The sequence below is a fragment of the Vidua macroura genome, chromosome 1 (genome assembly GCF_024509145.1).
Source record: "Vidua macroura isolate BioBank_ID:100142 chromosome 1, ASM2450914v1, whole genome shotgun sequence".
Classification (NCBI taxonomy): domain Eukaryota; kingdom Metazoa; phylum Chordata; class Aves; order Passeriformes; family Viduidae; genus Vidua; species Vidua macroura.
In genome coordinates, this window is record NC_071571.1 from 65,797,333 (window position 1) to 65,820,599 (window position 23,267).

The 23,267-nt window shown below is 39.9% G+C and overlaps 2 protein-coding genes across 5 annotated transcripts; one reads left to right on the plus strand and one right to left on the minus strand.

The window, feature by feature from the left end:
* Positions 1-588: 588 nt before the first annotated feature.
* LOC128809820 (tRNA selenocysteine 1-associated protein 1-like) lies at positions 589-13,976 on the minus strand. 4 transcript variants are annotated; one of them, XM_053983329.1, is made up of 9 exons: positions 13,883-13,976; positions 12,279-12,443; positions 10,794-10,874; positions 9,450-9,583; positions 8,729-8,860; positions 7,709-7,828; positions 5,394-5,589; positions 4,771-4,816; positions 589-4,201 (listed from the first exon to the last, which is right to left on the minus strand). In XM_053983329.1, the coding sequence occupies exons 3-9, from the start codon at positions 10,803-10,805 to the stop codon at positions 4,065-4,067; spliced, it is 777 nt and encodes a 258-aa protein (XP_053839304.1). In that variant the 5' UTR covers positions 10,806-10,874; positions 12,279-12,443; positions 13,883-13,976; the 3' UTR covers positions 589-4,064. The 4 variants fall into 4 exon arrangements, with proteins under 4 accessions (XP_053839304.1, XP_053840093.1, XP_053838532.1 ...); XM_053984118.1 differs by lacking the exon at positions 13,883-13,976 and adding an exon at positions 13,314-13,371; XM_053982557.1 differs by lacking the exons at positions 12,279-12,443; positions 13,883-13,976 and adding an exon at positions 9,682-9,758 and having other exon boundaries at positions 589-892; positions 4,033-4,201; positions 10,794-10,869.
* On the plus strand, positions 12,781-23,186 carry PAK1IP1 (PAK1 interacting protein 1). Its single transcript, XM_053975428.1, is given in 12 exon segments — positions 12,781-13,294; positions 13,296-13,430; positions 13,433-13,654; positions 15,014-15,176; positions 17,039-17,159; positions 17,250-17,324; positions 17,938-17,990; positions 18,403-18,548; positions 18,639-18,736; positions 19,439-19,538; positions 20,715-20,841; positions 21,452-23,186. Coding segments are annotated over 12 exon segments (1,641 nt in total). The 5' UTR covers positions 12,781-13,054; the 3' UTR covers positions 21,613-23,186.
* The last annotated feature ends 81 nt before the right edge of the window (positions 23,187-23,267 follow it).

The following is a 23,267-nucleotide window of genomic DNA, read 5'->3' on the forward strand; positions in this document are numbered from 1 at the left end:
CTGCCTCACAATTGGGAATACAATTTAACATGCAGAGGGATGACTTGCAGTGATAGATGATCCCTATCCTGGAACACGCCTGTTTGAAGTCACCTGCAAGAACCACCTCATTTTGTGTAAACAGCTGATGTGCTACAGCTGCTGACTAATTTTAGGATGATGGTCTGCTTCTACAATGGGCATGTCAAGACCTACATCAATGTAATTATCAAAATATGAAAAAATAGTATTTTCGCCTGGATTTGCAATTAATTTTGTCCAGGAACCAATTAACATGCTAGGTTTCAGCTCAAGAGGAGGGGAAGGAAGGCTAGCATAATGTGCTTCCATTATGGGAAGAGCTAGATTTACCGAGGGGATGGAAACTGCATGTTGGTAACATACGTTCATTAGTTACAATGCTGGCTTCTAAAATGGTACCTGTGTGGGGAACTGACAAAAATCATTCTTGTGCTGGTCAGATAGGAGCTGAACAAATTTAAAACAAGCTTCCCTCTTCATGCATGCTAAGAATATTAAGGTAAGCTGTAAACACGATTTTCTCTTCCACGTACGTGTCAAATGTAGCTACACTAGACATTTGCTCTGTAAATTCAAGTGCTGCTTTATTTACTTATTTTACCTATTTAGAACAGTTTTCATATGGTGACATACCTTTAAAGAAACTCATGAGTCAGAAGTACTTGTTGATGTAGTCAAACAATGTCTATTGACATGAGTCACTGAAGTTAAATAAGTGTCATTAAAAATGAGACAAAACAAAAGGCAAATATATATATATGTCCAGCAGAATGATAGTGATCATCACCATTTGATCAATCTTCCCTGTGAGTTATATCTGCAAGTTACTTTGAGGTAGCACTAGAAAGAAGCTGTTGGTCCAAGAGCATCCCTGCAAAAAGAAACATTCACGGCTTAAGTACCATTTAACCTTTTTGAACACTTTTCAGTCTTCACTGGTTTTTAGCCTGTTTTTATGTCCCTGTTCACTGACTGCAGGATCATTAGCCCCTCAAACCATGGTACTAAAGCTTTTCTGTTCAGAGAAGTGGAAAACAAAAACATTACTCTTCTTCAAGAAATAAGTGGGTTTTAGGTAAAGGCACTATCTATCACAGCTAGGTACAATGATAAGTTTATAAAACCAATACTAGATATTCTTCAAAAAAAACCTTTCATCAGACTTAAAAAACCCCACAACATTTCAGCTGGGCAAAACAGACAAAACACAACCAAAGTGAAATAGCGTAGTGTTCAAAACATTGGTCCCAATACTTTTTTTTTTTAAATGTTTCTACTGCAATTAGCTCTTTATAGAACTGAGAGCAGGCATCTGTATCACGGACATGTTCAGGCCTTTGTGTAGGCTTGCTAATTCAGGCAGTAGCTGGACCAGTGCTGGAAGTTTCCTCAGTTAAAAGTCTCAGCAATGAATGCCAGCAGATCTGATGCACTCACTTTTTCCCAAATTTGTGCTTACACCAATACAGAAGTTTTTTCAGTGTGCATTTACAATAAAGAACATGCTGCACACAGTATCTTGATCCCATATATGCACTCCTAACTGGTAAGCAGTATAGACTAGAAAGGCTCAGGAGACAGAAAACTAAGTCAGAGAGCTATTTAAAACAGTCTCACACAGGCTGCAACCAGCAGACTCCCTTCTTCACCTCACTTTTATTCTGTGCTGACTGAAGAAAATATATTCCCCAACATTTCTCAGGTTTGCACAATTAATGGCCCAAACAACCTCTTTCACTACATTTCATAAACAGTATTTTCACTATACGGGTACTTCGCAGCCCAGAACAGAAGGTGCATGTCTGAAAACAGTCTCTAATGCACAGTGTGGAAACCTTGCTAAGATATAAAATCTGCATAAATATGGTGACTACAGACTCTGAGGTTTATGTGCTGTGGTGATACAGTGCTGATCAAACTGAAATCACATAACCACATGGATTCCTTATTACATCATTCACACATGGATCAACCTCCCAAAAGCTAAGAATCAGTGGATACCCTATAGTATTTCTACCAAGCCAACATGTACCCTCAGTATCTGATAACACAATTAAAGGTTTCCAGAAATTACTTGCTACAGGTAAAGTATGGTGTTAGGTAATGCTATGCAAAGCAGGATATGCACTTCAAAGCAGGAAGTTTCTAGGTCTGTACCTGGGTTATAATCTTCCAGCTTGTGATGATGGTGCTTGCTAGATACAAAATCCTTTGTCTAGCAACTGGTTTGTACTACCAAGCTCAAGCACCACAACTGTGCACTACAACTGAAGTGACATCAAATCCAGCATGGTTTTGAAAGTTTAACACACTCACATCCAAATTCAATGGGCCTGCATCTATTATCTTGAGCTTCCTCCCTTCTGCAATCCTGTGAAACAATTCTATACAGACGCACAGTTCCCTTCCCCATCCAGATTCCCTTTGCTTCATTTATTCCACTTTCTGTCACATTCCCATTATTAATCTCCCTACTGTGACCCTCCAAAGACTAACCAGTTCACACCAGAGAAACATTCATGTACAAAATCTCAGTTTTCAGCCACTTGGCAACTAGTTCTCTCCAAAGCAGGGAAGCATTCTAAGACTGTGATAGTTGTCTCCCTGCCTAAAAGAAGAGCTTTTGTTTTCTCTCTTTCTACATACACAATGCACAAAATTCAGAAAGCATGAAGTGCCTGTATCACACCAAAAGACCTTTCCAGTTTAGAGCATCTGTATTTCATGGGTGGGACTTAAAAAAAAAATCCCAGCTGAAATTAAACTGTGAAAAGAGGGAGATTCTGATGAGCAGGTAGAAGGGACCTGCTGTGCCAAGTCATCACTCTGCAATGCAGTACTAGTTTCACGTTTAAGAACAGCATACAGGATATGACCACCACTTGAATGTAATTAAGTCATTAAAAAAAAAAAACCTGCCACCCTAGCAATTATGGTTTAGACTGCCCCCAAAACACACATCAGTATCAAAATGCCTTGAGTAGCTTCAGTAGCTTTCACGTGTATTAGCTATATGAAAATTTCTACCTTTTTCTCTTCTAAAAGTATTCTTTTGTTTCCAGCCTGAATTTATTTCATTGAGTACATTAAGTAGTAACAGGAGCTTAAGCTGTCCCTATGACTGGAAAATACTTTATACCCTTTCAGGGAAGAACAGTTCAGAGGAAGCCACTCACAAGTTGCTATCTTAAAGTAGAACTTTCTTCATTGCAATTTCCCCTAACCTCTTTTGACTTGAATACTGAGAACTGTCATCCTAAAATGTTATAAACCTCATCACTATGAAACATCTGAGTATGAAGACTGGACAAATAACAGATGTTTAGAATAGGGCGGAACTTAGTTGAAGAGGATACTATGATACTTTAAATCCTGATGGGTTTTTCTTCCTTCTTTAAACCACAGGGTTTCCTCCAAGGATTTTTATGTGTAAGAACAGGTATTATATTACACCAGTTTATTTGCTGTAAAAGGTCAGATGAAAACACGAACAAGAAGGGCAGAAATAAAATTATCAGTAGGTATCATCCTTAGTCTTTGGAATGTTTGCAGCTACAGCAGCTCCAAGTTTACCCTTCTGTATGTTAAAACTGTACAGCATGTTAAGATTAAGACCTTGTAAGATTGCCTAGGTGTCTTGGAAGTATGTGAGAGCTAGTTCTTGCTAGTACTGACGCCCATACCAAAGACAGGTGAAATACCCCTACTGCCTCCAGCTAAACTCCACAAGCCAGAAGAGAAGATGTTTCGCATATGTAAGTAAAATCTCTTGCTGGCCAGTTTGCAGAAACAAAATTTTATTTACACAGGCAAGTCTATCTTTAGACCCCCATTGAACTCTTTACATTTCTAGAATATTTACATGATTTCAAGATGCTCCAAGTGATGAACAAAAAAAAAAAAAAAATTACAGAAACTGCCAAAAGCATAGCCAAAAAAAAAACCCCAACCTATCATTGTGCTTTAAAACTTATAATCTAGAGTAATGTAGAAGAAATGTAATTTTAGCACCTTGGTCTTAACGGTCACGCTATGTAAGACACTTAAATAGCAGAGGGGATGTCAGAAGTGACCGTATCCAGAGGCTGCCAGTGACAATTCATGAGGGCATCATAGAGTTCTTCACTTGTCTCCATAAATTGTCTGTTCATTTCATCAACATCCAAGTACAGCTGTGGATCTGAAAATAAAAGCCTGGTAAGTACAAGTGTCAGAACTTGGGAGGCTTGCACACAAAAACCTGAAATAAATGCCTAATATAGTGTACTTTAGTTAATTTAATGATTTAACAAACTTAATAATACACCTAGAGAGATGTTTATTCACGTAGAATTTAAATAAAGCTAACAAGTCCAGCTCCTTTTGGAATTAGCGTAGTCAAATGCTAGGACTGTACTGGTATTCTCACATGAAGCAGAGATTTTGTGATAATTAAAATTTTTGGACACTATTACAAGATGTCTCTATTAATGAGCTTAACATACAGTAATCTTAGCAGAATCAATACAAATGTATAGTACCTTCTCCAACCGACCATTCTGGAAGGAGAATGAAGGCAAAGTTACAAGAAGCCTACTGCAAAGCATTGTTGACAATGTCTCATTCTACTTGACATGTTGTATACTATTATCTTTAAAATCCTAGTTCATCTTAGCTATAACCCATTCTTTATCCAGTAGTCACTGGTTTGTATTGTGAAAGGGCAGAAGTATGGCTAAATTCAAGGTGCAGTGATAGAATTATCATTACCTTCAGTTATTAGGTCATCATTGATTTCAGTCATAGCTGAAGCTTCCTAAAAAAAAAAAAAAAAAAAAAAAAAGAGTATTCATAGTCAGTTTCAGAAAGCATCACAAATCCAAAATAATTTTGTGTTCCCAAACATTCCCTTCTTCCCACAGCTATAAAATAAGCAGGAGCTGGTGACATTTGTTGGGGAAGGGGTTCTTGTGGGGTGTTTGTTGCTTTTTAATGCTTTGGTTGGGATTTTTTAAGAAAACCATAGTATAGTTCCACTTGAAATACACTTTTGGAAGTTCTAAAATGATCATATCTAGGTCAGCCAGTTGATCAATTACAACTATTCTTTACTTTTCTTTAACCAAAGTACCTCAGAAAAACAGGATGAGAGAAACACTGCAAAAACTTGCTGTCAGAACTGTTATTTGACATACATGAACAAATACTACTGCATAAATATCTAATTCTACAGATATCTGCACTCAAGCACTTAAATCCAAGATGTTGAACATTACCTTCACACTTATCTGATTGCGTGATTTTAGTTTTAGGACTTTTTTGCTCTGATTTACACAATCCATATTATTTGTTAATGGTGGGAGTTTTTTTAATTAACTGTGTAGTATCCTTACCTCAAAAACAGCTGGAGCCATAACAGCATCTCCTAAAGAGCAGTCTCCAACAGCTTGCATGCTATCATAGGGAGTATAGGAGCTGTAGTTGTAGTCAGCATAAGGATCGTAATTCCACTGTGAATAGTAGTTCTGATAATCTTGATAATAATCATTATAGTTGTATGACTGGTACCGCTGGAATTCTGCTTTCAGTCTGAAACATGAGAAGGTATATACAGTTAAGAGTTTGAGAACAAACAACTGTAAACCCAGTGCTGAAGTCAACAATTTCACACACTTCCAAATTTATGAGCAAACTTTCCTAAATAGTTGCCAAAGTTTTATGTTGCAGTACAACACCTCACATTTATATGAGGAGAGCAAATGTTCACTTTCACCAATGCCAAAAGTAATTCTTTCTATGGATTAACTCAAATTACATTTATCTGAATTCAGTTTGAATACTGTTGGTATTGTTTAAGCAACCTACTGATAAAAACAAAATGATTCATTAAGATCAGAGACCTTTACCAAGCACTGCTTTTTTAGAGACACTTTAAACGTCTAATTAGTCCATCTTTGTTTTGTTAATGCGAAATCTTGTTATTTCCAGAAAAAAGGGGTAAAGTTAGATTATCTGTTTCAGAGGAGCATCTGACACTGCCTGTCAATTTACCACGTCTACCTTCACCTTCTCAAGTTTTGGTCCATGAACAGTTGCCAAAGCTTAGCTGTCAGGCGAAGTCAGCACTGCCGTTATCCAGAATGAAGCCAAAGCAGCAGGAAAATTACAAAACTTATTAGTTATGAAGACCAAAGGGCCAGATGATTAGTTTTCACTGCTTTCCCTCTCCTGAGCAGATTTTTCCCAGGGACAACTTCAAGCTGACTAATGACAACTATCAACGAACAAGAGTAGTCTGTTCTAAAACAGAGAAACACTACATGAAAAACATTCGGATAAATCAGCTGCACATTCCAAGAAATCCCCTACGCTTAGGCATTTCATCACTGATTACATTCTAGCAGACCTCCTGTGTTTGCAGTGTCCAATGTCCCTTTATCTCTACTTTGCTACAGAAAATTCAGATTGGGGCTTTTTACCAAGACCACAAACTGAAGGAGGTCAGAAATAATTTCCAATGTAAATGACTTAATGACAAACTACTCTGATGGCTGGATTTTTGGACGCTGTGAGAGCATAGTACTCAGCTGTTCAGAAACAGATGTAGATTAGTGTGTATTTCAATACTCACTACATTTCTGCTTCATTACTGTGATGCCACACATACAATCTAATAAATAGGTATTTTATTGTCTTACTACTCTAGTAAATAAATGATGTTTCATGTCTCAGTCTTCTGCTTCCAGCTTCTCTCCTACATCCATCTCTGTAGGAAAGAAGTATCTAAAAATACTGCTGACACTTCTGGATAGCAGAAGCAAGGGAAAGCTTTCATTGGGACCTCATTTTCAGAGCAAGTTAATGAAAGCAAATCTGGACAGTGCTCTCTTGGGTAAGGGCATTTCTGTTCCAAAGCAATGAGGCAACATTGGCAAAATTATCCAGGGAAGAGAAGCAGGAGCTGTTATTTTTAGGCTTCTAACAGAACACACAAGCTAACCTCATGAATATATACTGAAATTGTTTCATAGACTGTTCTATTTTTGTCTGTATTCTGGATCACAGTTTATCAAGTTTGGTATCAAGTCTCTAACTGGATTAAATAACTGACTAAGAGAACTGAGCTGGCAGGAAAAAAAAACCCTCTCAAACCCAATCAACTTTCAATTTCCTGCTGCCCTAATCAATTGAGGAGCGAAGAGTAGTATTCTAAACAAACTGTTCAAGCAACATCTTCTTTGGCTTCTTCCCCTCTATATTCTGTGGTTTTCCACTAAAGAATTCCTTCCTCTGCCAGCCTACTTTAAAACGAACAATGTGCTACTTTGTCTAAGCCAAGGGAAAAGGCCTAGAAGAAGAGCTTCCTAGCATAAAAATAAACACTTGTTGCCCCCTCTTACTTCTTCAGGCCCAAATATTAAATACTTACAAATACATTCAGCTTCACTACCATAAGCATTAAGGCTGGTCAAAACAGCAGCTAAGCCCAAGTTATACAATCTGGCTGGACTTAAGAGTTGGATTTCCCCAGCAATCCTCAAAGAGGTTGATGGATCCAGGCAGTCAAAGCATAATGCTTCTTGATTTTGATTTTGCATCCTGTACAGCCATTATAGCATTATAGCAAAGGCCACAGTCTTTAAAAAGGCAGAGCTAAAAGAATCCGAGTATTCAGAGTTACTGTATCAATGCACAACTCATTTGTTACCTTTTAGAAATTCCTATGCTCAGCCGGATTCGTTTTCCCCCCAGACCCGGTGCATTCTGGCAGTCTTGCAGTGCCCTCATCTGATCACCTTGCTCACCAAATCTGACAAAGGCATACCCTCTACAATTTTCAAAAGGGAGAAAACAAATTCTAGTATTCATAACAGTTACAAAGCCAATTCATTCAATTTCTGTCTTCATGAAAACAGTAGCTACTATAGCTTCTATTACCTAAGCAACCTCTCTGGCATGTGCGCATGCACAGAAGATGCTTTCACAAAATTAAAAACTTGGGCCAGAAGCAAAAGGTTTTGTTGATAGCATTAAGATGCAACTTGCTGAAAGCCAGCAAAATAGCACGTTAACTGCTATCTGTGTAAGGAGCCAGATTATGTATTTCTGCACTTACAGCAGTTCAGTATATTCAATATGTCAGTATTAACCCGTTCCTACTACTCTACAGCTCTAACATTCTGTCTAAATTTGCTCTCTCAGATTTCCTTTTTTTTTTAAGTTTCTTGAATTAGTCCATTACAGCCAGTGTTTTCTGAACAGCAAATTCACTTATCCCTGCTTCACCCTCTGCCTGGCCAGTGTAACTTCTACTAAGCTTCATTTACTAATACTAGTACTTCCATCTCCCAACCCACTAAAATTTGCTAGGCCTTACACTACTCTTCCACACATAAAAAGGGAATTATTTTGTCCTCAGTACTGCACTAAGTGGACATGCTGCTGTAGGTAAGCACAGATGTCCATGCAGAGCTCTCCTTTCTCCCACCATCTAACCGCTTTCATGTGGATATGCATTGGGCTGAATTGAAGCTTAACACATTAGTTAGCTAAAACTAACCATAAAGTTTCAGAACCTCAAGGATCTATGTTGTTAAAAAGTAATGCCAGAGAATAATCTCTCTTCCTGCCTCTGAAGAAAATTCAAACCAGTTCAAATATAAGTTCTTATATATTACTTATAGCAACAAACACATTGACAGCATTAACACATTTTCACAGGCATTACCTGGAATATCCCAGCAGGTCTGTTGCTATTTTGCAGTCAATACATGAAGGGTACCTCTTTAGGAAATAGTCATAGAGCTGAAAATCATCTACTTCTGGAGTCAGCTCCCCAACAAATATTGAATAATCTGGTCTTTAAAAAGATAGGAGAACCACCATTAAGTTTGAGAATAACACAGTTCACGTCAGTATTGAAGTCTTTAACATACAAGCAAGTAATTATTACTGGACAAATAAGGAGACAAAATATGAAGAGAGCATCAACTGCAAAACTGTGCTATGCCATCTCCAATGAACTGCAATGCCATTACTCCAGCAAGTTCTTACTCTTGAGTCCATTCTACCACTTTTGCAAGCATTTTCAACAAAGACCCAAATTTATTAAAGAGTCCTTTTAGAAGTTGGTTTTAGAAACTTATTTTTTGTCTGAAGGGCAGGACACCCAAAAATACCAAGAAAAAATATTGAATTACAGCCAGAATTCAAAAAGAGCTCAAAAAAGAGCTAAGACTATTTTGACACCACATCTCAAGTGATTATGAGAGACAAACTAGGAAAAAATCTTCATTATTCAAATGGCAATACAATTCCATAAGCAATATTTATTGTATAGGCACCAGGTATGCCATTTCAAGATTTTTAAAATAATTGATGACATTCACTAGTCATTAGCAATTTAAACAGAAAAAGGGTCAGAGCTGCTCCTTTCTAAAGGTCTTTACCTGGTTGTGTTAGTACTACTAGGGACAAACTCTATTCTTCCTGGTTTTATTTTGTTCTTTTTCTTCCGTTTCTTCTGCGGTGTTCTCCACCAGCTGTAGGCCTGGAGACATTCTCTTTTTTTTGCCATCAAGTCCTGTAGGGAGAAAAAAAAAATCACCTTTATAGTATTTAGCCTCATTTACATTCCTCCCTCCCACTCCCCATCACCACAGGTGATTTCCCCATATTCACCTTGCCCTTGAAAGAAGCCTGGGGTCCCATTTCTCCCTCCGCCTCCCATGAGGGAAAGCAGCCTCTGGGGAAAACGCCTGGCAAAAATAACAGAGCCAAAGGATTGTATGAACAGCCATATTCCCCTGACTTGTCAAGCTGGCTAAAGGATTGACAGCTTCCTCTGGGAATTAGGGACAAACCAGATAGCCTTTTGATGCTGGCCAATCCTAAATGTTAATTAGCTTCAGGACTGGACTGTGTTCCACTTGAGCTCCAGGATGCAAAAAACCCTGCCGCAGCACAATCTGCATGACGAAGAGGCAGGGCAATTGTTACGCTTGCCTAGAGGGGATCTCCACTGTCTCTGTCTCCCCTCACCTAGAAATTCTTCTTCTGTGAGATGCCTCTTCTCACTACCCAGCAGTGAGTCACTTTCCCAGGCCAGGAACAACAACAAGAGGCCGATTAATGGAATTTAAGGAGAAAGCAGACCAGGAACAGGCACTAGCTCGGCTGAGGGAAAACTCAAACCCAGATGCAAGGCCAGGAAGAAAGAGGCATAAAAAGGTGCCTCTCAGGGAATTTAAAAAAAAAAAAGGAAAAAAATTTTAAAGAAGAAAAAACCAACAAAAAAAAACCACTAAAACCCCAAAAACCACAGCTCAAAAAGGAAGTGAGTGGGGCAATTACACAAAAGAGGAGGGAAAATAGCCTTGTTAACACCAGTTGCCTCCCTCAGTGAAGATGCTGAAGAACAAGGACTTCCAAAAATAAGAATGATGTTCCATAGCATTTACTTACGCAGGCTTTAATGTTCTTCCTCTATAACATCTCCACATGTATCTTATACAGAGAGTGTTACGCGCAAGGTCCTTCAGAAGAACTCGCGCTCAAATAATGCAAACTGCAAAGCTTCATGTAATGCCCCCCAACCTGCTTGACTCGACACAATTAAGTGTCTTGAGGACAGCCACCAATTACCACATTGCCGGAAAAAATCTTAGGACTAAAAGAACATCCAACTCAGAGCAAGCTAGCTATGTCAGCTTTACATTTATTAGGAATTCTGAGTATGGTTCTGGAATCCATTTAGGCACTGCAAGCCTGTATTTCTGACTAAATGATCTTACCTGGCTTGCCATGGTTCAAACTGTCGTCTGTCTTTCTTGACCAGTATAACAGCACAGGTTCAATTTATTACACTCCTTCAGCTGAAAAAAATGTGGGGGAGGAAAAAGAAGATGAAGGATTTTATCCTCAATATTAATTACTTTCAAATATGTTCACCCCACCATATGCTTTAATGTTATTAATTCAGAACTTAAAAAAAATTAAGTTTTGACTTGTCACCGCTAAAACATTGGTGATAAAAAGGATATATGGCCAACGGGACTATGATTAGATGTAATCTTCACTGTCCTAAACTGTAACAGACCACAAAATTTTCCTACTGTCCAAAGCACTTAGAAAATTCTAGAGGTCTTTTAAGTCCCCTAAAGCTTACCCTTAATTTTGAAATACCTACATATAATAACCCAATGATCCAAAAGATTCTAGAATAGTTCAAAGCAAGGCAAAGGATAGAGGTTTCAGTATGTTTTGTACAACCTCTCCGGTTTCTTCCCCTTTTAGCCAAATTTAAATTTACTTGTACCACAAACTATGCAGTTGGAAACAAGCAGTGGTACTTCCTATGTGCTAAAGAATACAAGAAATAAAAGCAGGATGAGGGCACAGTACAAGCAAACATGATCTTTCTCTGGACTTTTTCTCCTCCCTCTCACCTTTTCCACATGCACATTTCACTCATTACCATCAAAACCAAAACCAGCAAATAACATTTTACTTCCATCACTAAACCAGTGGACACACTTTCCTGAAGAGCTATGTATCTTTGTTGATCCTAATAGCCTTTCTTTAGGCTTTTTCCCCTAGTCATCCAACAAATATACAGGGCAAAAACCAATTTCATTTGAAAAACACTCTGCATTTACTGTCACATAGGCATTCTTCACCCCTACCAATTTTTTACATCTGGTGTAACTCCTGTGCAGATACTTGACAGCCGAAGCTGTAGTTCCCATTTCCATGGAAGAATTTATGTAATGCTTTAGATCTTGGCTGATTATATCCACAGCTACATAATGCAATAAACAGAGAGCATCTACAATGCCTTCAAGGCTTGCCTGCAGAGTGGAGCAGTTCAGACCACTACTTCTGAAAATGGATTAGACTAACTTGGCACAGGATAACCATGAACCATAATTAGAGCATCCACGGATGGTGCTATTCAGAATAACTATGGACTTCATCCCCACAGCCATTGTGAAGCCAAGAAAAGAGCCAAGTACAAACAGGCCTAAAACACTAGTAGGGTTTGTGTACACTACACTGACCACATGCTAACTGAAAGTAATTGTGTTCATTATAAAGAATTATAAGCAGCAACTTCTTCCTCTTAAGGGTGGTCATTGTTAACACAAATATCCATGTAACAATGTTCCTCTAACAGTAGTTTTCAGTAAGAAGAACCATAAACTCCTCCATGTTCTCAACAATGAAATACTGATTTTTTTCTTAATTCACAGCTCCGCAGTACCTTTTTTTTAACTTACCACTTTTCACTCGTGAGGACCTGATGGATGATGGCACGCACGACGGAGTGCTCTTGTTGCAAGAGGCTATCAGGAGGCTATCAAGTGATGCTTCTCAGTCGATTATCACCAACTTTTATGCAAAACCGGTTTTGTACGCCTCCCTGTCCAACGTTCACCTTTTCACTACAAAACAAGAACATTTTAAAAGCTGTTAAAACAGCGTGTAGTAATATAATACAATTTTTTACATTTGCTTTAACTATATCTACAGTTACAGCTAGCTTTCATTTAAAGTGGGGCAGCTTCAACCTCCAGAATTCAAACACATCTTTAATTGGATTACACACACACCATAGCAACTTTTTATTTTATTCCACTTTCTTGCATTACTGCGTTCATACGGGCAAGAAGGTGGGTGAAGCTGTTTACGGCCCGAATCGCCTGTGCAAACACCGCGCAACCAGACAGCGGGCAATCCCCCCCCCCCCCCCCCGCTTCCTTCGGCACTAATTTCGCTCACACAGCACGCTGGGCAGAGCACGGGGACGAGGGAACCTCCCAGAGCACTTGGGGCCGGCGCGGTGACCCCGGCCGAGCCCAGGCCCGAGCCGTGACGCATTTCTCTAACCGAGCCACTCGGCACGACGGGAAGAGCCCGACCGCAAGTGCGCCCCGCCCGGCCGCGGCCCTCCGCAAACGGCCACACTGGCGCCGGGGCCGCGCTTCCTGCTTACTGTACTACGCGATAAGAAATTAAATAATGAAAAAATATAAAATGACCCGACGAAATAACAATGAAAGCCAGCGGGACCCGGGCCTGGGGAGGGGCTGGTTCTCTCGTGCCTTGGCCCAAGCGCCACCGGGGCCTCCTCGCCCCGCGCGCCGTGAGGGAAGCGGGGGCCCCGCGGCCCCGGGGAAGGGAAAGGGCCGAACATTCCAGCCCAACCCACCCCACCTCGTTCCCAAAAGATCGGTTCGCGCCCCTTTTCCCCGCTAGCAGCCCCCGATCCCGACCACCGCTCCCCCTCCCCCCGTCGCGATCCCAGCACTAACGTCTCTCGTCCTCCCCGCCGCCATCACCGCCAGCGCCGCTTCCGCCCCGCGAGGCCCCCCCTGCGCGGGCTGCCCCGCGCGCAGCCTGACCCCTCGCCGCTGCCTCCTGCGCTTCCCGCGCTCCGCGGCGGCTCCCACAGGATTCTCCTCACACGCAGAGAGCGAGCGCTGCCGGACGCCACGGGCGGGGCCAGCTCGGAGCGGCGCAGGCACCGCGGCGGACGGACGGGCGGCGGAAGAGCCGGCGGGAGCCCCGGGGCGGCGCCGTGCAGTGGCGGATGGAGCTGGTGGCGGGGTGCTACGAGCAGGTGCTGCTGGGGTTCGCCACGCAGCCCGGCCAGGTAACGGGAGTAGGGGGAATGGGGGGGAGGGAAGAAGCACAGAACGGTCTGGGTTGGAAGGGACCTTGGAGGCCACCTCGTTCCACCCCCCTGCCACGGACAAGGACATCTTCCACGAGACCAGCGTGTTCAGAGCCCCATCCAGCCCGGTCTCGAACGCCTCCAAGGAAACGTGTGGGGAAAATGCCCGTCCCACCCGCCCCTTTGGAAGTGCGCCCCAGCACTCACCGTCTCGCCCGTCCGCAGCCGCGGTTCCGGCCACCGCCGGGGCTCTTAAAGCGCGTTGCGGGGGCGGGGCGGCCTCTCCGCGGCCTCTGCCGCCAGACTCGGCCCCCTCGCTGGCCGAAGGGCTCCGGGGAGCGACGGAGCCTCCGGGCTGCGGGCAGCCACGTGGGTGCGGGGGGCCGCGGTGCGAGGTCGCTCCTCCCGACGCGGTGCGGAGGATGGATGGGACGTGGGCTGGGGGCTGGGGGCTGGGGGCTGGGGCCAGGTGGAAGGCGTGTCTCCAGCCTGCCGTGATGGAAAACGAGAGAATCCGCTTCTCTTGCTCTTGGGTTTTATCTCTGTGCAGAGACAGCTTCGCCTAAGCGCAGCACTGATTACAAGGGGCGGTTTGCACGCTTAAATCCTTTGGACTAATCTCCTAACAGCACGTTAACTCAGTAAGATCCCATTATACTTACAGCTAAGTATAATTCCTCCTCCTGTACTCGACACTGGTGAGGCCACACCTCGAATGCTGTGTTCAGTTCTGGGCCCCTCAATTCAGAAAAAACACTGAGATGCTGGAGCAGGTCCAGAGAAAGGCAATGAGCTGCTGAAGAGTCTGGAGCACAAGTCCTGTGAGGGGTGACTGAGGGAGCTGGGGTTGTTTAGTGTGGAGAAAAGGAGGCTCGGGGGGACCTTATCATTCTCTACGGCTGTGTGAAAGGAGTCTGTAGGCAGGTGAGGGTTGGCCTCTTCTCTGAGGCAGCCAGTGACAGGGCAAGAGGACATGGCCTCACACTGTGCCAGCGGACATTTAGGTTGGGCATTAGGAAGAATTTCTTCATAGAAAGGGTGATTAGACATTGGAATAGGCTGCCCAGGGAGGTGGTGGAGTCACCATCCATGATAGTGTTTACGGAAAGCCTGGAAGCGGCACTCAGTGCCATGGTCTGATTGACACGGTGATATTCAGTCATGGGTTGGACATGATGATCCCAGAGGTCTTTTCCAACCTATTTGATTCTTTGATTCTGATTTTTACACATGTTTTTTTAGCGTTTGCTTTTAAAAAATAAAATTACAGGACAATGAAGTGGAAGCTTTCTGTGGTAAGCTGGAGAAAGACCTGTTTGTTGTGCATTTCATTTACAGTCATGGACAGTTGTCCCTGATTTTACACATCATGCCCACTCCGCCTCATTGTCATCAGTAGCAGTGAATAACAGATATGTGGTCACTGGGAGCAGAGATGAGACAATCCAAATCTATGACATGAAAAAGAAGATAGAACATGGGGCGTTGCTACAGCACAATGGTAAGGGAGCATTTCTTTGTAAAAAACCTTAATGATAAAATATTGTAGCTGAAAAACTGTCCCTTGCTAGAAGAGGAAAACTGATTTTTTTTTTCCTAATAAGACTGTAGTAGTGATGGTGTTGCAGCCATGATGGTGTGATCATAAAAACAAGGTAAGCTTTTGAGCACAGAAGATAAAAACAATTATTTTGGTATTAGCTCACAAATATTGCTGCTGCTTTAAATTATTTGTAGTTTTAACTGGTTAAGAAGTTATAAGCCACAAATGTGCCATTTTTCTTCTATCAGGACGGTTTATCTAGACCATGCCTACTCCCAGCTAATGTCTTTTGCAGTGTTTTTGTCCTGTCACAAGTGTACATGAGCCACACAAAAGAGAGTTTGTGTGTGAGAGCAGGCTGCTGCTGCTGCCAGAGGAGCTCACCTGGTACATTTCCCACTGTATGTGCTGCCTGAATTACAACTGCAAAGTACATGATGGAGTCACAGAACAGTTTGGGTTGGAGAGGATCTTTTAAAAGTCATCTAGTCCAACCCCACTGCAGTGAGCAGGGGCATCTTCAACCAGACCAGGTTACGCAGAGCCCCATCGAGTTTGGCCTTGAATGTTTCCAAGGACGGAGTATCAACCACATGTCTGGGCAGCTGTTCCAGTGTGTCACCACTGTCCTTGTGAAAACACTTCTTCCTTACATTTAATCTAAATTTACCCTCTTTAGTCTAAAACCATTACCCCTTGTCCTATCACAACAGGCTCTGCTAAAAGGTTTGTCCCTATCTTTCTTCTAAGCCCCCTTCAAGTACTGGAAGGCCACAATAAGGTCTCCCTGCAGCCTCTTCTCATCTGAACAATTCCAATTCTTTCAGCCTTTTCTCACAGGAAAGGTAATCCATCTCTCTGGTCATCTTCATGGCCCTTCTCTGGACTTGCTTCAACAGGTCCATGTCATTCTTATGCTGGGGACCTCTTGGAGCTGCAGGCAATGTTCCAGGTGGGGTCTCAGAAGAGCAGAGCAGAGGGGCAGAATCCCCTTCCTCAACCTCCTGCCCACACTGCCTTTGATGCAGCCCAGGACACATTTGGCTTTCTGGGCTGGAAGCACATTTCTGGGTCATGTCCAACCTCTCATCCCTCAGCAAGCCTAAGTCCCTCTCAGCAGAGCTGCCCTCAGTCTGTCCATCCCCCAGCCTGTGCTGATACTGGCTTGCACGGTGCTTTGTGGAACTTTGAGGTTACCATGGCCCATGACTTTAACTTGTTCATGTCCCTCGGGATGGCATCCCATCACTCACCACACACAGAGTTTGGTGTCATCTGTAAACTTGCTGAGGGTACATCCTTTGTCTATATCATTGGTACAGTCATCTGTTAATGGCTGTCCAAATAAATCTGGGTCATTTGTAGCTCAGTATTGATTAACCAAAAATATCCAGGAGGTAGACTGAGCATGGTAGCTGCATTTAACTCATGTATGATACATCTGGTGATAATGGGGAAGCAGCGTGTGCAGTAAATTCAGCTGTGTGTCAGGAGCAGGGCTTTGATGTGGGAGCATTCCTATCACTGATAGAAGTTCTCTGCCATGGTGTTTGAGTACTGCTGTGACAGAGATCAGACCAGATAGAGTTCAGATGTGTGTGAGTAAAGGGTGCCTGATAGAGCATATCAGACTATTGAATATAGCAAGAAAGTTTGAGGGTTTTTTGAAGAAATACTTAGGAAAAAAATTAGATTTTCCCAAGGTTAGGGTAGTAGCTGGCATGCCTTGATGGAAGAAGCTTTTCTGTTAAGTTGTACATTCTCTGTTAATTTGTGCAATAACCATTTGGTGTGTACAACATTGTTAAATGTATTTCTAGGCACGATAACTTGTTTGGAGTTCTATGGGACTGCACATCTACTGAGTGGGGCTGAAGATGGACTCATTTGTATCTGGAACACAAAGAGATGGGAATGTCTGAAATCCATTAAGGCACATAAGTAAGTTTCTTAAATCTTCATATTTGCATACATTTTCATGTCTATTTTCCTTTTAAATAATACATGTGACTAATATTTTGTTTTTATCAGGGGACATGTGACATCTCTTTCTATTCATCCTTCTGGGAAATTAGCTTTGTCAGTTGGAACAGATAAAACATTAAGGTGAGTCAAAACTGATGAAGAAATGCTGAGAATCATAATTCAGTAACTCTTAATAAGCAACAATTCCATGTTGGGACTAGGCTGTGCAACACTGATAAAACATATTTGTTATCAACTTATTCAAAGATCCATTGGTTTGTCTTTTGAAGTTCTAAGTGCCAGCTGTTCATAACTTCTTGTGAGCTCTGACTTCACTAGTCACTTGTAGATGTAGAAATATGTTTGCATTTTGGAACAAAATTTGCTTAAACTTTTGAAAAGTGCCAGGTTTTGTTTAGTGTCATTTTTCACTTGGAATGTTTCCATGTTGCTGTAGATGCCTGTGTTAGAGCTATAAAATGCTATTTTAATAGCACAAATTTCTATTGACCTCCTTTTGGACTCAGTATTGCAAATGGTAGTTTAGAAATTAAATAACACAAGTTCAACATTATAGCAATGCAATATATGCAAGCAATACATGAACTCATCATTTTCTCTTGCATTTAGAAGGCAGAAAAATGCATAGAGAGGCTTAAAAGCTTCCTTTGGGTGCCTCATGACAGCAGATTGGATTTCAGTTTCGCTGTGCTGTTTTTAACCAGAATGCACATTACCTGTTGTTGTATTTCAGAACTTGGAATCTTGTTGAAGGACGATCAGCCTTCATCAAAAACCTCAAGCAAAGTGAGTTTATCAGTCTAAATCCACTAATGAAGTGCAATTTGATAGTTTTATTTTTCATGTGAAGAAAAGTTGACTGAATTAATCAACTCAGTTAATTGCAAACTTTCACAATGTCTTTTTTACACTTGCAGGCAAGCATATGTAAGCTCAAGTCCTTAATAATTTAGCAAAAGGAAAACATAGTACCACTAAAGTAAATCCTTGTTTTCCTTGAAATTTGTGGTCAGAACATTTAAATAAATGTGTTTCAGTTTGTTTTTCTTTACATGATTCTGATAATCAGAAATAAACATTTAAGAGCATAGCTGTTTATTCTAGTTTATTTGATTTTTCACTGAATATTTTCTTAGGTCTAGGTAATAGCTGCTTCTAAAGATTCTTACTTTTAGATTCTCTGTATCAATGTATACAGATGCACACATAATTAAATGGTCCCCTGATGGAGAGAAGTATGTGACTGTGATAACAAATAAAGTGGATATCTACAGACTTGACACAGCTTCAATCACTGGCACCATTACAACAGAGAAGAGGATTTCTTCACTTAGATTTATTACAGTAAGTACAAAACTGAGAGGTGTTGGGAAATTAACTGCTTTGAAACATGTGAAATTAATCACACTTGCATTTCTCTTTCCCCATTCCAAGGATTCTCTCCTTGCCATAGCTGGAGATGATGAAGTGATTAGGTTCTACAGCTGTGACTCTCAAAAATGCTTGTGTGAATTTAAAGCTCATGAAAACAGGTATTCTATATTTGTTTACTATTTAAATACTTATGGCAATGCTGAGTTCTCTCTGAAGTTCTACGGCTGGTAATGTTCAGCATATTTTGCTTTTGTTTTAGTACAGAAAGTGAATATATTTATGTGCTAAATTCCAAACAGACTTGTTTGTTTTTTTTGTATGAGCACAAGTACTTTGCTGTCCATGCATGTTACAAAAGCAATAGAATTAAGAATATTTCTATTCTAAATTTGTGAGTGAATGTGTTTGTGTTTAACCACTCTTTACTGCATCTGACTCTTTAGAATGCTTAAAAAAAACAAACCAGTTTTATTCAGTTCAAACAATAGGAGTGTAATTACGTATTCTCTGTTTTTGAATACCAAATATTTGTCCAAATGTTGCTTTGAATTCATCAAAACACAAAAGCATTAGCAGTAATGTTACTGATGTGTCTAATAGTGTATGTTTTACAGTACTAAAGAGTTCTGAATTGAATCCTAATAAGCCTAGCAAAGGCAAATGTTCCTAAGATAAATGACAGCACTCAAAGCAGATCCAAGTTCCTGCCTGTCACGGGGGGGCTTTTTGTTCAAACTGATTTTTTAGACTGTTGCCTATTCATCTTTAATTTCAGCTGTTGCCTATTCATCTTTAATCTCAGCTTACTGGTCTGATGTGAACTGCAATTCTATAAGATAAAAATGTATTCCTTTTCACAGAATAAAAGACATTTATAGTTTTGAAAGAGAAGGACAGCATGTTATTGTTACTGCATCCAGTGATGGTTACATTAAAATGTGGAATCTGGATCTTGATAAGGTTGGTGTATTACACTATTTGTTACATTTAAGAAAATTAACAGAGAACCAGAATTGCAAACAGTTCTGTTGTAAGAGTTCATTTTAAATCACTGAGGAAATTTTATATAAAATGTGGATGTCTTGATCTTCTTCCATGTTATGTTCAGTAGAGATGTATGTCTGTGCGCACGTATTTATGCACTCGTATTTTTTTTTCATCTTTGTACTTTTTTTTTTAAACAAACTATAAAATCTGATGATATGAGATCTCATCTCCACTTTATGTAAAGTCATGCTTCCCATCAGACCTAGCCAGGCTTATGACGATCTAATCAGTTATGTATGTTATGACTGTGCAATTAGTTAAGGATTGTAATGAACTGAATTTCTGTAATGTTGATGACTGTTGCTACTCTTTTAAAAACACAAAGTCTGTGGTTTGGGCAAGGGAATGTGGTTGCTGATGTTGGGCGAAGAACTTATCTGTTGGAAAAATTCAAATGCATAAATGTACTGGGTACTTGTATTTCCTGTATTTTCAAACAGTTCTGAGTAGCACAGTTCAACGAGGAATCATGTCCTATCTTTAAAGTTGTGTTTATTGTTTGCTCTTAAAATCAGAAATAGATTTTTGCAATTTATTGCCTATAAAGGATTTACTATATTTTATGACAAGTATCTTGCATGGTTTAAACAATTATTTCTCAACATGTATACACTTCAACTCTGAATTTGCCTGTTTTTAATTTCACCCACTCTGATTATTTTTGTACTTGTAAGTGCAAGAGTGATGTTATGTTCCTCTTTCCTCTTCACCTTACATTTCTGTTCCCCTTGTACAGAATTGACAGAGTGATCTTTACCTTTCTGTGTAACATTGTATTTATTTTGACCAAATTCCTTTCCCTACAGGCAAAGTTTTGCATAACTGTGTGGGCTGCTCTGTCCAGATCTGAGGGGTAGAATATCCTAATACAGTAGTTTCCTGTGGGTTGATGCTGTTAACACTGCCCATGTGTCTGTGACACTTTATCCCCTGATATCTGTAATAGAATATTTGTATTCCAAGAGCTGAGTGATATAATTTCCTAACAATTAAAGTGGGCAGTAAGGTGCTTTCTCCCTTCAAATTCTTCATTAAATTTAACCAGAAATAAAATTAAGTTTCAATAATCTTCTTTTATGTTTTCTTCAGATTAAAGATGGGCCATCTTTACTGTGTGAAGTCAATACCAAAGCCAGGCTGACATGTCTTGCAGTATGGCTTGACCGAGCTTCGGAAATGAAAGAAAACTCTGATAAAACTGCAACATCATGTCAAGGTAACAGAACTTTGTATTTTTAATTGTTAATGTGACTGTGACATGGAATACACCAAGTGGGAGGCTTCTCCTATATCCACTGGAAAATGTTCTGGTATTTCGAAGACGTGGGGATATGATGCTGGCAAGTAATACAGATACATTAACAATCTGATAATGTCTCAAGCCCATATGTTTGTTGGAGAACAGAAACCTCTTTTCACATTTACTAAAGTTCTCTTTCTGTTTACTGTAATAGCATACTGAGGAAGCCACTGTGAAGCTTTTGAGATAGATAAGAAAACAAACAGTTGATAGAACTGCATGTCTTATTTTCCTATAAGCAAAATTAGGTGTGAGGCCACTGTAGCTGGGCAAACTTACGAAGTCTAGCTCATATTTGTTTGGGTTTTCTGCTGTTGTTTTCCTGCATTGTAATCTATATACATACTTGATCTTTATGTATTTTAATTTCACAGGCAAAACTAGCATAAGTGGCACTTTCTACTGTAAAATAAAAAGCTATTTATAACCCTTTTTTTAAAATGAGATCCAAATAAGTCTCTGTGCCATTTAGACTACAAAGATTGGACATAAAGGTCAGTGTGAATAATTCCTTGCTTTTTTTCAGAAACACAAGATGAAAAATCATCAATAGCCAGCATAAACAAAGATTTTTGGACTACTAAAAGGGTTAAAATAGCAAAAAGAAAGAGAAAAATTATTCCAGAGAAACAAAAGCTGGAAGCTCCAGCGCAAAAGAAGAAAAAGAAACAGAATAGCTCCGCATGAAGGCAGCTACTTTCTCTCCTGTACAAAAAGTAAATGCTGTGTTGCCCTAGTTTTTATAAGAATCTAAACCCTAACAGGACATATACCTCTGATCCAATGTCTTGTTTAAAAAGCAATTAATGTTCTTACCCTAATAAACTGACTGTTCATTCTGGGAACTTTCCCTAAGTGAAAAAAAGCAAAAATAAATTCATAATATGTAATGTTTATATTTTTCTATTAACAATACCATACACTTTTTAACTGGCTCTGAAAAAGCAGGTAAAATAATAAAAATAGCTGCATCTGTCTCAGTTACATTTTTATTTCACTTAAATGCATATTAAAAACATGTACACTTTTTTGTGTTACTGTTCAGTTTGACTCAAGATATGGTCTGCCTTTGTCCTGCATTTCTTTTCCTACTGCAAGAAAGAACATGTTAAAAATACTTAAAATATGATGATCACATCCCATTCTTACAGTCATGGAAAACTGTAATTTCTAATTTTTGACGTGGACTTATACATGGACTTTATAAGCAAAATGTTTGACTTTTTTACTGTGTTCATACTTAAATATATTTAATTTTTTTAAAAATCTTTGCACTCATTGTTTGCATGGTTCACTGAAACATTTTGTTCAAAATATGATACATAATTTTAGGCAGAAGAGTTTATGTTAATAAGGTTTTACCTTTTCTTCCCCCTTCCCAATGCATTTTTTCAAGTCCTTGATCTGAGCCATGTTGTTAAAAAAGAATTATATAACACCTGAAATTTTTGCCATGCTGATAAAATGTCTCATCTTTTGTTTGCACTTAAACGAAAAGTAAATTCTTGACCTTCTCAGTCTGTGGGAACAGGAATTCATCCTAAGCCTTATTACAAATATACAGTGGGAAAAACAAAGTTGAACAAGGTCAAAGAAGTGAACTAAATGTTTCCTTTCTTTATTTTAAGGTCTAAGGCATGTTAATGTCGTTTTCTGCACTACTGGAGTAGTCATTACTATTTCTGTTTTCAAAGAGTAATTGGAGTTATGCTTTGTTGTGATTCGCATCATCCATTCCTCCTTATTAATTGTGTAGCAAGAGAAAAAGTAGAGAAAATCAGAAAAAAGATTGAGCCAAATCTGGAGACAGGAATGCAGGCTGGTTTAGGGATATAAAACAGAATGTAACTCCAGTTCAGCTCTATGCTCTGACACTGAAACAAAATGAGCTTCATCAGTGCTGTTACAGAATTGTTCATGTGGCAGTAGCAGTATTCTCTTGGAAGTGGGTGTCCATATTTACCTTCTTTAACTGTTTTCCTTACTTAGATAAATTATCAGAGTCCCTTCTTTCATATTCAATATAGTTGATTTAGGCAATCTCAGTTTAATTCAGCATTAAAGGGATTAAGTTTGAGCTTACGCAGCTTTTAATTTTAATGATACCCTAAATGTGTTCATAAACGCATGCAAATAATATAGGACTTCAAATTTTTTGCTGTCTTGACATAAAGGTGACAGATTTTTAATTCCTTAAGGCTTCTACAGTAAATATAAGACTTAAAAAACGTAAGATTAAATAAGGGAATTGTGTACAATGATTTCATTTGTAAAGTCTTATGTCTATTTGATAGTGCTTATCTTATGTCCTTGACAAAATGCCTGCCACTAGTAAACCAGTT

What these genes read in the sequence shown, in the direction of transcription:
- LOC128809820 (XM_053982557.1), bottom strand. Translation starts at nt 9,711, where the DNA reads ATGGGACCCCAGGCTTCTTTCAAGGGCAAG. An exon ending in AGGCTTCTTTCAAGGGCAAG is followed by an intron (nt 9,584 to 9,681) that starts GTGAATATGGGG and finishes TTCTCCCTACAG; the next exon opens with GACTTGATGGCAAAAAAAAG. An exon ending in AGTAGTACTAACACAACCAG is followed by an intron (nt 8,861 to 9,449) that starts GTAAAGACCTTT and finishes ATCTTTTTAAAG; the next exon opens with ACCAGATTATTCAATATTTG.